The sequence below is a fragment of the Populus nigra genome, chromosome 4, assembly GCF_951802175.1.
Source record: "Populus nigra chromosome 4, ddPopNigr1.1, whole genome shotgun sequence".
Lineage (NCBI taxonomy): Eukaryota > Viridiplantae > Streptophyta > Magnoliopsida > Malpighiales > Salicaceae > Populus > Populus nigra.
In genome coordinates, this window is record NC_084855.1 from 5,365,521 (window position 1) to 5,380,144 (window position 14,624).

General features: G+C 37.8%; 1 protein-coding gene and 1 long non-coding RNA gene across 2 annotated transcripts; one reads left to right on the top strand and one right to left on the bottom strand.

Annotated features, from left to right (window-relative positions):
- Window positions 1-1,895: 1,895 nt before the first annotated feature.
- Window positions 1,896-14,368, bottom strand: LOC133692818 (putative wall-associated receptor kinase-like 16). The gene is made up of 3 exons (XM_062113966.1): window positions 13,324-14,368; window positions 12,965-13,132; window positions 1,896-3,287 (listed from the first exon to the last, which is right to left on the bottom strand). The coding sequence occupies exons 1-3, from the start codon at window positions 14,204-14,206 to the stop codon at window positions 2,086-2,088; spliced, it is 2,253 nt and encodes a 750-aa protein (XP_061969950.1). The 5' UTR covers window positions 14,207-14,368; the 3' UTR covers window positions 1,896-2,085.
- Window positions 3,996-5,258, top strand: LOC133692819 (uncharacterized). Its single transcript, XR_009841995.1, has 2 exons — window positions 3,996-4,499; window positions 5,092-5,258. It is a non-coding gene; the product is annotated as an uncharacterized LOC133692819 (long non-coding RNA).
- Window positions 14,369-14,624: the final 256 nt, after the last annotated feature.

Sequence of the window (14,624 nt, forward strand, 5' to 3'; positions counted from 1 at the left end):
AAACCCCTTTTAAATCAAAATCAAAATTAATTTTTTTTAAAGAAAAAGTAAAGGGGCAAGGGAGGTTACTTTAGCCCAAAGGAACAATTGTTAATTAGCTATTGAACCTTTGTTAATTTCTCACAAACAAAAATTCTTGCAGAGGAACAATGTATAGCAGGGTGTTTTTTAAGAGACTAGGTAACCTGAAAGATAGTAGTCATGTAAAGAAAATAATTCTTTTTAAATCAAAAGTTATCATTTCAACTTACTTTTACTTTTCATCCTCTTATATTTAACCTTTTTTCTAAACAGCCAAACTAAATTCTTCATTATAAAATTAAAAACCATCAAGATATTTGTTTTTAACCATGAAAACCGGAAAAAAAACAGTACGAAACAACCTATCAAGTTCATGTACTAGATCTACATCAACCGAAGCATAAATCCGAGGTTACCTACTCTTGAATTTGAAGAGACGATGGCGTTTCACGTTCAGGGGCACTACAAATCAACGGCGCAGGCCATTTAAAGAATAAAAAAAAAACATTGAGTTCATTGTATAGGGATTAATTCCACGAAAGTATGCAGTCCAGGAACTCCGATGATTTTTAACCAATTCATTAAAATAAAAAAATAAATAAAAAGCTCCAGCCGCAATCCAGCAAACATGAAACATCCAATATATAAGGAAACAAACAGATCCTTTTTTCTTTTATATATATATCTTCTTTTACAATCGATACAGAAATTCTGATCTAGTTGATCATTTTGAAACCAATAAATGAAACTGATTAAGAAAAAACTGAAAAAGAAACCAATTAATAATGAATATCCTCTTGGAGAGAAGAGAAAAACAAAGAAAGAAAGGAAAGATTCTTATGAACAGCACAACAATTTAAGGAGGGCATGCACACACGATTTCACAGAAATATAAAACAATCCAAGGAAATGAGAGGATTGTCGATGTCTTCCATGGGAATAGAGTCGCTATCTTGTTGAGCTAGTGCTTCTTTTACTGCATCTTCATCTATCTTAGAGCTAATACGATGAATGCAAGTCTCTCTATTCCTCAGACAAGAACTCAATTAGTCTGGGTATTTCATTCTCACGGATGTTTCTGTGGTATTAATCTTCAGTCAACATGCTTCAAAATTATAATTAATTTCTCCTGAAAATTTAAATGCGTTTAAGTCTCCTCTCTTTGCAAACCTCGTAAAGATTTTCTTGTCCCTTGCTTTGAATTCGATTAATACAAGACGTCGACAAGGGAGATATAACCAATTTCAAACCCGTTTCGTAATTAGCAAGCCTTAATCAAAGGCTTAGAATTCGCCATTGCATAGAGTTCAGAAAGAGCAAACGTTGTTTTAATTTTATATAATCTATAATCCTCACCAGGAACTAAAATTAGCTTTTAAAAGTTCATGCATGGCAAAAACCTGAGGTGCCAAAAATAATTGCCCCACCATGTAAAAATTAGTTTAAAATCTTATATATTTTTATTAACACATAATATTTACTATAGTTTATTATAAGTATTGATTTTTTTTATTCATAATTATACTTTTTAATTACTCGATGTCAAATAACACCTATATATTAGTTTTTTAATATTAAAAAAAAAATTATTTGACCTGTAATAAGACAAGTTGGATAAACATGATAAAACTTTGTTTTTTTATTTTTATTAACCGAAATAGTTCTTAATATATAGTAATTAAGTGAATAGGCTTAGTTGAATAAACTTAAGTGGTTTGTGAGTCAATCACATGCTCTTATTTAAAATATGGAGATACCCATAGTTCTTTTGCCCCATACCCAGTTGGATAAACATGATACACCCGAATGTTTGTCCAGCAATGTTTTTGCTTTCAGAAGGAGATCACCGGGAATATTACATTGCAAAATGGAGATAGGATAAAGAGTTTCAATGCGGGTTGAATATTGGACATACTGTCAGAAATTCTTCGTCTTTTAAAATTACAGGACCACTATAACAAAAACAGAACCGGACTGAAATATAGAAAAGAAAAGCATTGCCATGGCGCAAGCTATTATTCAAAGCAAACTGTCAAGCGAAGCTGTGACACTAGAATAAAATGTTCATCTGCCACCATCCAGTGATTGCATTAAATAATTCTGTAAACTGTGATATCCAGCACTTGTACCAGCCATTTCCTCAAAACGAGCAGTTTCCACTGATTTACCAAGCAAGTACTCTGTCTCTTCTACATTTGATTCGTCATTAGTCCAAGGATGTTTTGCAGATGTTCTTAGCCCCTCTAATTCCATTGCGACCTTCTTCATGTTAGGTCTTTCCTCTCCTTTTACTCTTAAGCACTTCTTTGCAATGTTGGCAACTTCCTTCAGCTGCCTAATATTATCCTGGTTCACCATGCAATCCGGAAGAATATGGACCAGGCGATCTTCTTTCAGTGCACAAAGAAAATACGATGATAAATTCCTCACCCCCTCAGGCTTATCGAAGGAAATTGCCTTCATCCCAGTTAGTAGTTCCACAAGAACCACTCCAAAACTGTAAACATCACTTTTGTCCGTCAGTTGGCTTGTGTGCAGGTACTCAGGGTCTAAGTATCCTAGAGTACCTTGCACCATCGTTGACAATTCAACTTGATCCAACGGAATTAACCTAGAAGTGCCAAAATCTGACACTTTTGCCGTGTAACTGTTGTCCAGGAGTATGTTTGTAGACTTGACATCCCTATGAATGATTGGCACAGAAGCTGCGGAATGCAAATATGATAGAACACCTGCAGTTTCAGAAGCTATCTTTAAACGGATTTCCCAGGTGAGGGCCGACACCTTACTCTTGTCGTGAATGTGGTCATAGAGGGTGCCATTTGCAACATATTCATAAACTAGTAATGGGACTTCTGTCTCCAGGCAACATCCTAGAAGCTTCACCACATTCCTGTGATTGATTTGGTAAAGAACAACCACCTCATTGATAAACTGCTCGATTTGGCTTTGATCGATTGTTTTGGACTTCTTGATTGCAACAGTTCTTCCATCTGTTAAAGTTCCCCTGTAAACTGTACCAAAACCTCCACGGCCAAGAATTCTACTTTCATGGTACTTGTCAGTGGCTTTCTCGAGTTCTTCAGCTGTAAAGATTTTTGCCGTTTCTGTAACGGCTCCTTCCCTTCTTGATAGCTGCTGCTCCAGCATTAGACCACCATTTTGCCTAAAGAACTTCTCTTTGAGCTTCATTAGCTTCCATTTATTGTATCCCCAGTACAGCCAAGTAATTCCCATCAACAAAGATGTCAGTCCCACTCCAATTCCTACATGTACAAGGATGTTGAAACATTAGTTTGTAATTAATTATGTACATTGCAGATATGAAAATTCCATTAAGTATACCCGAATGGGGTTGAGATCATAGGGGGAATTGTTGCAATTTTTTGCTTCTGTTTAGCGAGTAAACCTTTCGATTTAATAAGAAATATTTGAAATCATGTATAAAAGGTGGAGAGAGAAAATTTCCCATCAAGAAGTTCTGGTTGAAATGATCCCGCGGCAATATAGAATAAATTATAAACGAGTACATTTGTAGTGGATTTGACTTTGAAACGCTGTGGGCTTCGAAGTTCCAGAGTTTATATGGATCAAATTAGATTCCTCTCAGTTTTGTTTTCTGAAATACCATGGGCTGCAAATTTGAGATGAAATAAATCTAGAATAGTGTCTGGATATTTCAAGTCATGTTAGGGTTTTGAAAATTTGTGTTTTGGGTTAATTGATGAATTAAGTTGAATGTTATAGAGTTAATTGTTGTGGGTATTTGATTATTTGGTTGATTTTGAGAGATTGAATTGAAAGATGATGATTTTGAGTTATGAATTGTGTAAATGGTGAATGTTGAGTTAGAAATTTGGCAAGAACAGTAGGTAACCTGTGAGAATTCTGAGTTGGAGGTTGAAGATGACGAAAATTCAATTTGGTCCCTCAATTTTGGAAAATTACAGTTTAGTCCCCAAACTTTGGTAAAATTCCAGAATGGTCCCTGGAGTATAATGAGATGATCTGGACAGAAATGAGGATGAATTATGGACATAATTTCAGTATATTCATGGATTTATGATAAATTTTAGTTTGGTCCTCCAATTTGACAAAAGTTGCAATTTAACCCTTAAGAATATGATAAATTACAGATTAGTCCCTAGCTGTAATATTATTTTTTTCAGATTATTTTGATGAATAATTGAGGGTTATTTAGTGAATTATTACCAATTTTATTAATTGTTTTATTATGGATTAGATTTCGGGAAAACCGTTAAATGTTGGGTTTTTAGGAAAGATAACTAGTTAGTTCAAAAATATATAGGGTTATGGAATACACCCTTAGATAAGTGTATTAAATAGGTTATATATATTCTTTTGAGTCATTCTTAAATATGTCTCCTTTATATTCAGATAATCCTGATATTCTACCGGCGGGACGTCAGTAGGATTTTCTTCGATATCAGCTTTGAGTTTTGTTGCTTTTGAGTCAGGTGAGTGGATAATTTTCCATATGCATGAGAAATATTATAAATATTTGATTTGCTAATATGAATTGGATCATGCTTCTTGATAATATATATGTTAATTATTATCCTTGTTTTGATAAAGCATGATCAATTATTGAATCTGAATTCTTGATATGAACCAACATATATTTTGAATTGACTTCTGAATTGATAGCTCCTCATTTGATTGATGTCATGAGTTGAGTTTTGAGATATGAATATGTTTGTTAGATTATGATTATGAACCTATGGTATGTCAGTCAGAATACCCATGCTAACAGGGTAGTGTTAGTCTTTGTGCACATCGTATCTGAACCCTAGTTGGTCGGGGGAGTCACCAACCTGTGTGGACTGATCATCCCACAGTACGGAGCCTCATGCTCATTGCATTTTGATTTTCTGACGAGTTTTACCATATGATCTTCTTGTTATGGCCAATTTGAGAACACTTCCATAAGAACCTAAATCCATACTTGTATATATATTTCTCATTGCTGTATTACCTCGTGTGTGTATATTGAACGTTATCTACTCACTGAGTTGTTGAACTCACCATCTCATTATTTATCCTTTTCAGGCTTATAGCTTGATAGCAGGTCATTTTGTTGGACCTTCAGAACCTGCTCTTTTGGTAGTAATTTGTACCTTTCCTTTATGTCTAGTTAGTGCTCCAAAACTCTGAACTTTTATAAACTTTTGTATTAAGACAATTCAATTATATTATGAAGTTGATTTTGTTATTAATGCTGCGTTGAACTCTGATTGAGTTAGGATAAGTTGTGTGTAAGTTTGGGTTCGCATAGGTATGGAACCTTGGAAGGGAACCTTGCCTATGTGCCGGTCATGGATCCGGGACTCGGGTCGTGACAAACGTGGTATCAGAGCTTTAGGTTAAAGAAACAATAATATAATTAAATTCATAATGAGTGGAGCATTAGGATCCGTATTGTCTTGTTTGTTGCCTTTGAAATTTTAAACTCTTATCAAGCATGTCTTCTTCTTTGTGATAGATATGCTTTCCTATAATTTTGTGATAATTATCATGCTATTGTTCTAGCATGACTGGAGTGCTCTCATTTTTTTTTTAATTTTAGGAAATGCCGAGGAATAGACGAATAGCTGATACTGTTAGAGTAGAGGATGATCAGGATGATGTCCCTATTGTGCGGTTGAGAACTGCAAGGCAAAGAAGGAGGCGCGGTGCACCCGTGCCTCAACATGTTGAGGAGGTACCTCCACCAGTGGAGGAAGAGCCTCAGGAGATAGAAGAGGAAGATATGGTTGATGAAACAGATGTGGGGGTAGCTGACCCTGAACCTGTTACAGAGTTTCAGCAACTTAGCCAGGTTGTGCGGACCTGGATAGAGTTTTCTATGGAGAGAGATAGAAGGAGGGATAGAGATGTACCCTCGACATCCCACACTGTTCAGGGAGTTAATGTGCCGTTGAATGACTTCATGAAGTTGGCACCTCCTATTTTTACTGGGATGGACAGTTCAGAGGATCCTCAGAGGTTCCTAGATGATATTTGGCGACGGTGTGAAGCTTTGGGATGTACAGACCACCGAGCTGTGAGTTTGGCATCGTTCAGGTTGGAAGGAGATGTGGCAATCTCTTGGTTTGAGTCTAGAAAAAGAGCAAGACCAGTAGAGGCTCAGTGGACATGGAAGGAGTTTAGCTCCATGTTCTTAGACAGGTTTCTCCCTCAGAGCGTCAGGGATGCTCGACTTTATGAGTTTGAGAGGCTATCTCAGGGGAGCATGACAGTGGATGAGTATGATCTGAAGTTTACTCAGCTGTCTAGGTATGCAGAGCATCTTCTACCCACTGAGGAGTGGAGGGTGAAGAGGTTTATTAGAGGACTCAAATCCTCTATGTATTTGGTGATGGTGTCACAAGTGTTTCCATCATACTCCTCAGCTGTTGACAGCGCCAGATTGATAGAGGCGCGAGAATTAGAGGACATGATTGCAGGCCAGTCTAAGAGGCCTAGAGAAGAGGGTCAGTCTTTTAGGCAACAGGGATTAAGTGCAGGTCCGTCTAGGGGACGAAGTGGCCGTCAGGGCTCATGGGTTCAGAGGAGGTTTAGACAGAGACCGTCAGTTAGTGGCTCAGGCGGTCAGAGTGGCAGTAGTGGTACTCAGAGTTTAGTTCAGACTGCACCTCGTAGTTCATTTGTTTCACCTAGTGATAGTTCTTCATGTCAGCATTGTGGAGGAAGTCATACTAGTGCAGAGTGCTACAGAAGGACTGGGGCTTGTTTTAGTTGTGGCCAGATAGGTCATAAGATCAGAGAGTGCCCGAGGAGACAGTTGTCAGCTTCGGGGTTATCTGCTTCAGTCCAGCATTCTATTCAGGCACCATTGACGAGCCAGTCTGTGGCTCATGGGGGTAGAGGTTTTGGTGGCCGTGGTCAGAGAGGTCGGGGTGCAGGTGATAGAGGTCAGATACAGCAGGGTCAGGGGCATGCCAGAGTTTTTGCCTTGACTCAGCAGGATGCTCAGGCATCCAACACAGTTGTTTCAGGTATTCTTCCTGTTTGCTCTTTTGAAGCAAAAGTTTTGTTTGATACGGGTGCAACCCATTCATTTGTGTCTCCATATTTTGCCATGAGGTTAGATAAACAACCAACCTTGTTAAAATCCCCGATTACAGTCTCCACTCCCTTAGATGAATTAATATTAGTGAAGTATGTGTATCTGGATTGTGAAATAGAGATTGGAGATAAGATCTTTATGGGAGACTTAAATGTCTTAGATATGGTTGATTTTGATGTGATTTTGGGAATGGATTGGTTGGCAAAGCATAGGGCTTCAGTAAATTGTTGGGGTAAGAAAATAATATTTGATCTAGATGAAGAAGTTGGGTTGGTATTTCAAGGAGATAAGATTGGGTCTCCATCAATTATGTTGTCAGCTATCTCGAGGAAAATGGCTAGAAAAGGGATACAGTGCTACCTAGCATATATAGTGGATGTAGAGAAAGAAGTTCCCCAATTAGACCAAGTCCCTATAGTTAGGGAGTTTATTGATGTCTTTCCCGATGACTTACCTGGATTGCCTCCGTATAGGGAAATTGAGTTTTGTATTGATTTGGTTCCGGGTACTGAACCGATATCAATGGCACCATATAGAATGGCACCAGCAGAATTGAGGGAGCTAAAGGAACAACTGCAGGATTTGTTGGATAAAAAGTTTATCCGACCAAGTGTGTCCCCTTGGGGAGCCCCGGTGTTGTTTGTGAAGAAGAAAGATGGGTCATTGAGGTTGTGTATAGATTATAGGCAACTGAATCGGGTGACAGTTCGAAATAGATACCCACTCCCTCGCATAGATGATTTGTTTGACCAATTGCAGGGAGCTCAATTCTTTTCTAAGATCGATCTTCGATCTGGGTATCATCAGTTGAGGATAAGAGATGAGGACATTTCAAAAACAGCTTTCAGAACTCGGTATGGTCATTATGAGTTCTTAGTGATGTCTTTTGGGTTGACGAATGCACCAGCAGCTTTTATGGATTTGATGAATAGAGTGTTTGGCCAGTTTATTGATCGATTTGTGATAGTTTTTATTGATGATATTTTGGTGTATTCAAGGTCTAGGGAGGAGCATGAGCAGCACTTGAGAATGGTGCTTCAAACTTTGCGAGATCATCAGTTGTATGGCAAGTTCTCAAAGAGTGAGTTTTGGTTGGAGAGTGTAGCATTTCTTGGGCATGTAGTGTCAAGGAATGGGATTGAGGTTGATCCTCAAAAGATTGAGGCAGTTAAGCAGTGGCTTAGGCCTACTTCGGCGACAGAGATAAGAAGTTTTTTAGGGTTGGCCGGCTATTATCGGAGGTTTGTGGAGAACTTTTCTCGGATTTCTGCACCATTGACTAAGTTAACGCAGAAAAATGTTAAGTTTCAGTGGTCTGAAGCTTGTGAGAAAAGTTTCTTAGAGTTGAAAGAGAGATTGACTACAGCGCCTATTCTGGCAGTACCATCAGGTTCTGGTGGTTACACAGTGTATTGTGATGCTTCGAGAGTGGGGTTAGGATGTGTTCTAATGCAGCATGGCAAGGTTATTGCCTATGCTTCACGGCAGCTGAAGAAGCATGAACAGAACTATCCTACACATGATTTAGAGATGGCGGCTGTAATTTTTGCCTTGAAGATTTGGAGGCACTACTTGTATGGTGAAACTTGTGAGATCTTCACAGATCACAAGAGTTTGAAATATATCTTTCAGCAGAGAGATCTAAACCTGAGGCAGAGGAGATGGATGGAACTGCTGAAGGATTATGATTGTACCATACATTACCACCCAGGTAAGGCAAATGTAGTTGCCGATGCTTTGAGTAGAAAATCATCAGGGAGCTTAGCTCATATTCAGGAGGTACGAAGACCTCTGATTAGGGAGCTGCATGAGTTGGTGGATGAAGGAGCCAGATTTGATCTTAGTGAAGCTGGAGCAATGATTGCTCATTTTCAGGTTAAGTCAGATTTGTTTGATAAGATAAAAGCAGCTCAGAAGAAAGATGATTCACTACTTAGGATTAGAAATGAAGTTGAGCAGGGTAAAGCTGCAGGTTTTGTGATAGGTGATGATGATGTGCTGAGATATAGGGATAGACTTTGTGTACCTGATGTAGATGATCTGAGGAGAGAATTGATGGTAGAGGCACATCAGACAGTTTACACAATGCATCCAGGTTCCACCAAGATGTATAAAGACCTTAAGGTGTGTTATTGGTGGAATAGGATGAAGGCTGATGTAGCAGATTTTGTTTCTAGGTGTTTGACCTGTCAGAGGGTAAAGGGTGAACACCAGAAACCTCCTGGATTGTTGCAACCATTGTTGATTCCAGAATGGAAGTGGGAAAGGATCACAATGGACTTTGTGACAGGATTGCCTAGGAGTCAGGAGGGTTATGATTCAATATGGGTGATTGTTGACAGGTTGACAAAATCAGCCCATTTTCTGCCAGTTAAGATTACTTATGGATATGCAAAGTTGGCGGAATTGTTTATTAGTGAGATTGTACGGTTGCATGGAGTGCCAATCTCAATAGTGTCTGATAGAGGTCCACAGTTTACATCGCGATTTTGGGTGAAATTCCAAGAAGCTATGGGTACTAAAGTGCAGTTGAGTACAGCTTTTCACCCTCAGACAGATGGTCAATCTGAGAGGACTATTCAGATCTTGGAGGATATGCTGAGGGCTTGTGTCATGGATTTTGGAGTTGGTTGGAGTAAGTTCCTACCATTAGTGGAATTTGCTTACAACAATAGTTATCAGGCTAGCATAGAGATGGCACCTTATGAGGCTTTGTATGGTCGGAAGTGTAGATCACCGGTTTGTTGGTTTGAGGTTGGTGAGAAAAGGCTAATGGGACCGGAGTTGATTCAGATTACCTCAGAGAAGATAGAGGTAATTAGAAAGAAGCTTCAAACAGCTCAGAGTAGACAGAAAAGTTACGCGGATAGAAGAAGGCGTGACTTAGAGTTTTCAGTGGGTGATTGTGTGTTCTTAAAAGTATCACCGACAAAAGGAGTATTCAGGTTTGGGAAGAAAGGCAAGTTAAGTCCTCGATTCATTGGACCGTATGAGATTCTGGAGAGAGTTGGGGCGGTTGCTTATAGGTTAGCATTACCACCAAACTTGTCTGCTATTCATCCGGTATTTCATGTTTCAATGCTAAGGAAGTATATGTCAGATCCATCACATGTGTTAGAGGTTCATCCCATTGAATTGAGGGATGATATGGTTTATGAGGTGCAACCAGAAGCTATAGTCGACCGACAAGTGAGGAAGCTTAGGTCGAAGGATATAGCTTCAGTGAAAGTGAAATGGAAAGGTCATTCACGTGAGGAAGCGACCTGGGAGCTCGAGGATAAGATGCGTGAGGAGTATCCTCATCTTTTCGATAATCTCGGTAAGTATTCAATCTTTTTTTTATTAAGTTTCGAGGACGAAACTTTTATAAGGTGGGGAGATTGTAATGTTTTGAATATAAATAGATAGGAAAAGGCTATAGAGCCCTTGGTAGTTTAGAAGTGGGTATAATTAAATGAAGGGTATTGTAGTAATTGTATAAATACATAATATATATAAATAGAAAAAAAAAAAAAACAAGAGATCAGAAAATTTAGAGTAAAAACTGACGGGAGAGAGAAGGGAGAAAGAGGAAGAAGAAGAAGAAGAGAAAAGAGGGGAAAATAAGGGAAAAAGAAAAGGAGTTGGAGGAAATAAGTTTAAAGGTAAGATTTAAGTTGTTAAATATATAAATTTGTATTATTGAGCTTTTAATTTTGGTTTTGATAAATGTTAGGGTTTTGAAAATTTGTGTTTTGGGTTAATTGATGAATTAAGTTGAATGTTATAGAGTTAATTGTTGTGGGTATTTGATTATTTGGTTGATTTTGAGAGATTGAATTGAAAGATGATGATTTTGAGTTATGAATTGTGTAAATGGTGAATGTTGAGTTAGAAATTTGGCAAGAACAGTAGGTAACCTGTGAGAATTCTGAGTTGGAGGTTGAAGATGACGAAAATTCAATTTGGTCCCTCAATTTTGGAAAATTACAGTTTAGTCCCCAAACTTTGGTAAAATTCCAGAATGGTCCCTGGAGTATAATGAGATGATCTGGACAGAAATGAGGATGAATTATGGACATAATTTCAGTATATTCATGGATTTATGATAAATTTTAGTTTGGTCCTCCAATTTGACAAAAGTTGCAATTTAACCCTTAAGAATATGATAAATTACAGATTAGTCCCTAGCTGTAATATTACTTTTTTCAGATTATTTTGATGAATAATTGAGGGTTATTTAGTGAATTATTACCAATTTTATTAATTGTTTTATTATGGATTAGATTTCGGGAAAACCGTTAAATGTTGGGTTTTTAGGAAAGATAACTAGTTAGTTCAAAAATATATAGGGTTATGGAATACACCCTTAGATAAGTGTATTAAATAGGTTATATATATTCTTTTGAGTCATTCTTAAATATGTCTCCTTTATATTCAGATAATCCTGATATTCTACCGGCGGGACGTCAGTAGGATTTTCTTCGATATCAGCTTTGAGTTTTGTTGCTTTTGAGTCAGGTGAGTGGATAATTTTCCATATGCATGAGAAATATTATAAATATTTGATTTGCTAATATGAATTGGATCATGCTTCTTGATAATATATATGTTAATTATTATCCTTGTTTTGATAAAGCATGATCAATTATTGAATCTGAATTCTTGATATGAACCAACATATATTTTGAATTGACTTCTGAATTGATAGCTCCTCATTTGATTGATGTCATGAGTTGAGTTTTGAGATATGAATATGTTTGTTAGATTATGATTATGAACCTATGGTATGTCAGTCAGAATACCCATGCTAACAGGGTAGTGTTAGTCTTTGTGCACATCGTATCTGAACCCTAGTTGGTCGGGGGAGTCACCAACCTGTGTGGACTGATCATCCCACAGTACGAAGCCTCATGCTCATTGCATTTTGATTTTCTGATGAGTTTTACCATATGATCTTCTTGTTATGGCCAATTTGAGAACACTTCCATAAGAACCTAAATCCATACTTGTATATATATTTCTCATTGCTGTATTACCTCGTGTGTGTATATTGAACGTTATCTACTCACTGAGTTGTTGAACTCACCATCTCATTATTTATCCTTTTCAGGCTTATAGCTTGATAGCAGGTCATTTTGTTGGACCTTCAGAACCTGCTCTTTTGGTAGTAATTTGTACCTTTCCTTTATGTCTAGTTAGTGCTCCAAAACTCTGAACTTTTATAAACTTTTGTATTAAGACAATTCAATTATATTATGAAGTTGATTTTGTTATTAATGCTGCGTTGAACTCTGATTGAGTTAGGATAAGTTGTGTGTAAGTTTGGGTTCGCATAGGTATGGAACCTTGGAAGGGAACCTTGCCTATGTGCCGGTCATGGATCCGGGACTCGGGTCGTGACAAGTCACTTTTGCATCACCAGCTACTTCAAATTATATTGATAAAATAAATTCCAGCCAATGCTCTGACATCCGGTCAACCATTTATCACAATACTTCTTAACAACTGCATGAATTTCAGTATTTACTTTGAAACTGTAAGAATCCTGAAAAGAAAATTAACAAAAATCTACACTCAATTCCTGCTACAAGAGGCCAGTATGAGTATTAAACTTAGGTCTCTGATCGAGAAAACCAAGTATTAGGATGAACTAGAAGTAGGGACTGTGATATAGTTTTAATAATACTGCCTATCACAGCCTCATCTAAATAATGAGAACTAAAAATTGGCACATGTATATATCCTATCCAAATTAAAATGAGAAACCAAAAAAACAAACAGTTACCTTTAATGGCACTTGAAAGATATATACACAATAGTATGTACATGAACATCGGGATTGAAAATGAAGAGGATGATATACGAACTTACCGACAGCGACCTGAATCACTGATGATCGATTGCGGATGCAGCGTTCTCCATCTATTCTCCCATCTCCATGGTACCCCTTGGGGCAAGAACATGTATAATTCCCTTCGGTGTCGATGCAATTGTGGCTGCAATTGTGGGCTACTTTTGGATCTGAGCATTCATTAATGTCTGCAGAAGCATCATAAAGAGAAGCCTTTATGTAAAACTATAGTAAATTCTCATAATTTCAAGTAATCCAATCTCGAAAAATCAGATTAGAGATCTCCTCGAAATCAATTACAAATAATTTTACTCTCTTTAAATCTGTAAGTAAAAAATTATAAAAAAAAGGGATAAAATTAAGAAAAAGAAATGCATACTTCGGCAACCATTTGGGAGGTATGGATTTCCTTGATAGCCATCTAAGCATTGGCAAATGTACCCAGACCCATTTTCAGGGTCATGACATTTGCTCTGTCCTTGACATGCATTAGACATCCTGTTCTTTTCCAAGGTTTCGCATTTATTGCGCCCAAGACTCCAATCAACTATAATAGGAAGCTTCTCTACTTTCTCCAAATCCGACAGGTTACTTGGAAAAAAGGTGAACTGCTTATCTTCAATAATGAAAGCAAAGCCGCAAGGATTGAATTCCCAGATTCCCGTATGATTATTGGAACTATACAAGCTCAGGTCGAAGTACTTAATTCCTTTGGCAAGGGAGGTTTGGCAGCAACCAATTCCGGAGCATGTGTTTGGCACATATTTTTTGTTGCTACATTCGGAAATGCATCCTACCTGGTATGTATCATTCTTGTCTTCTCGCCTACCTAGCATTTCAGCTTCAGTATCACAGCCGATAGCGACGAACATATTGTCAGTGTCAGAAAAAACGTATGGACCTTCGATGGATAGGTTTATCCAGGGACTGTTGCTCTTTGTTGGTGCACCTGCCTGATTATAGCAATCCTTAGCTATATAATGCATGATGCGTAGCTTCCCATCAAGGGTTATTTCTGTGACTTCTATTGTACCATTTCCTAAAAACGCTTTTGGAGGGTTGAAAGTATGGTTGCAAGTTATGAGGAACTTAGAGTCGTAGTAGCAATCTTCTCCCGTGCCAAATGGATATGGGATACTAACATTCCCACATCTATCTTCTTGGCATCCAGGCTTCGCTATAGGAAGCTCTGTTGCTGCTGTAACTGCTGCTAACAACACTCCTGTTATTGTGAACTGTAAGGCCATTCCTCGAATTCTCATGACAGCTACTTTTCTGTTTAATTAGAATGGAGTCGGGTGGTGTAAAACTCACTGTGGCAGCTAGCCTTTTTTATAAAGCAAATTACCACGATATTGGTCGACGGAAGACCAAATTATTAGGCTTGAATGCCAGTTGGGATATACGTGACTGAATATCTAAAAGAGCGTGTGGTGGAGGACTTGCAAGCAAGAACTTACTAGAATCGAAGCCTTTTTACCGACTAAGTCAAGCCCCCTAATTTTGAATATGGAAGTGTCAGTACATTTTTTCCTTGAGAAATCTCATTATAAAATCCCCAAACTTTGAGGTCAATTTCAATTAGGTCCTCGATTTTTCTTATCTCAATTAGAACCTCGACGTAGGAAAGAATTCTCAGCCAGATCCATCATTTTATCATAGTCAGCAAATTTACTTGCA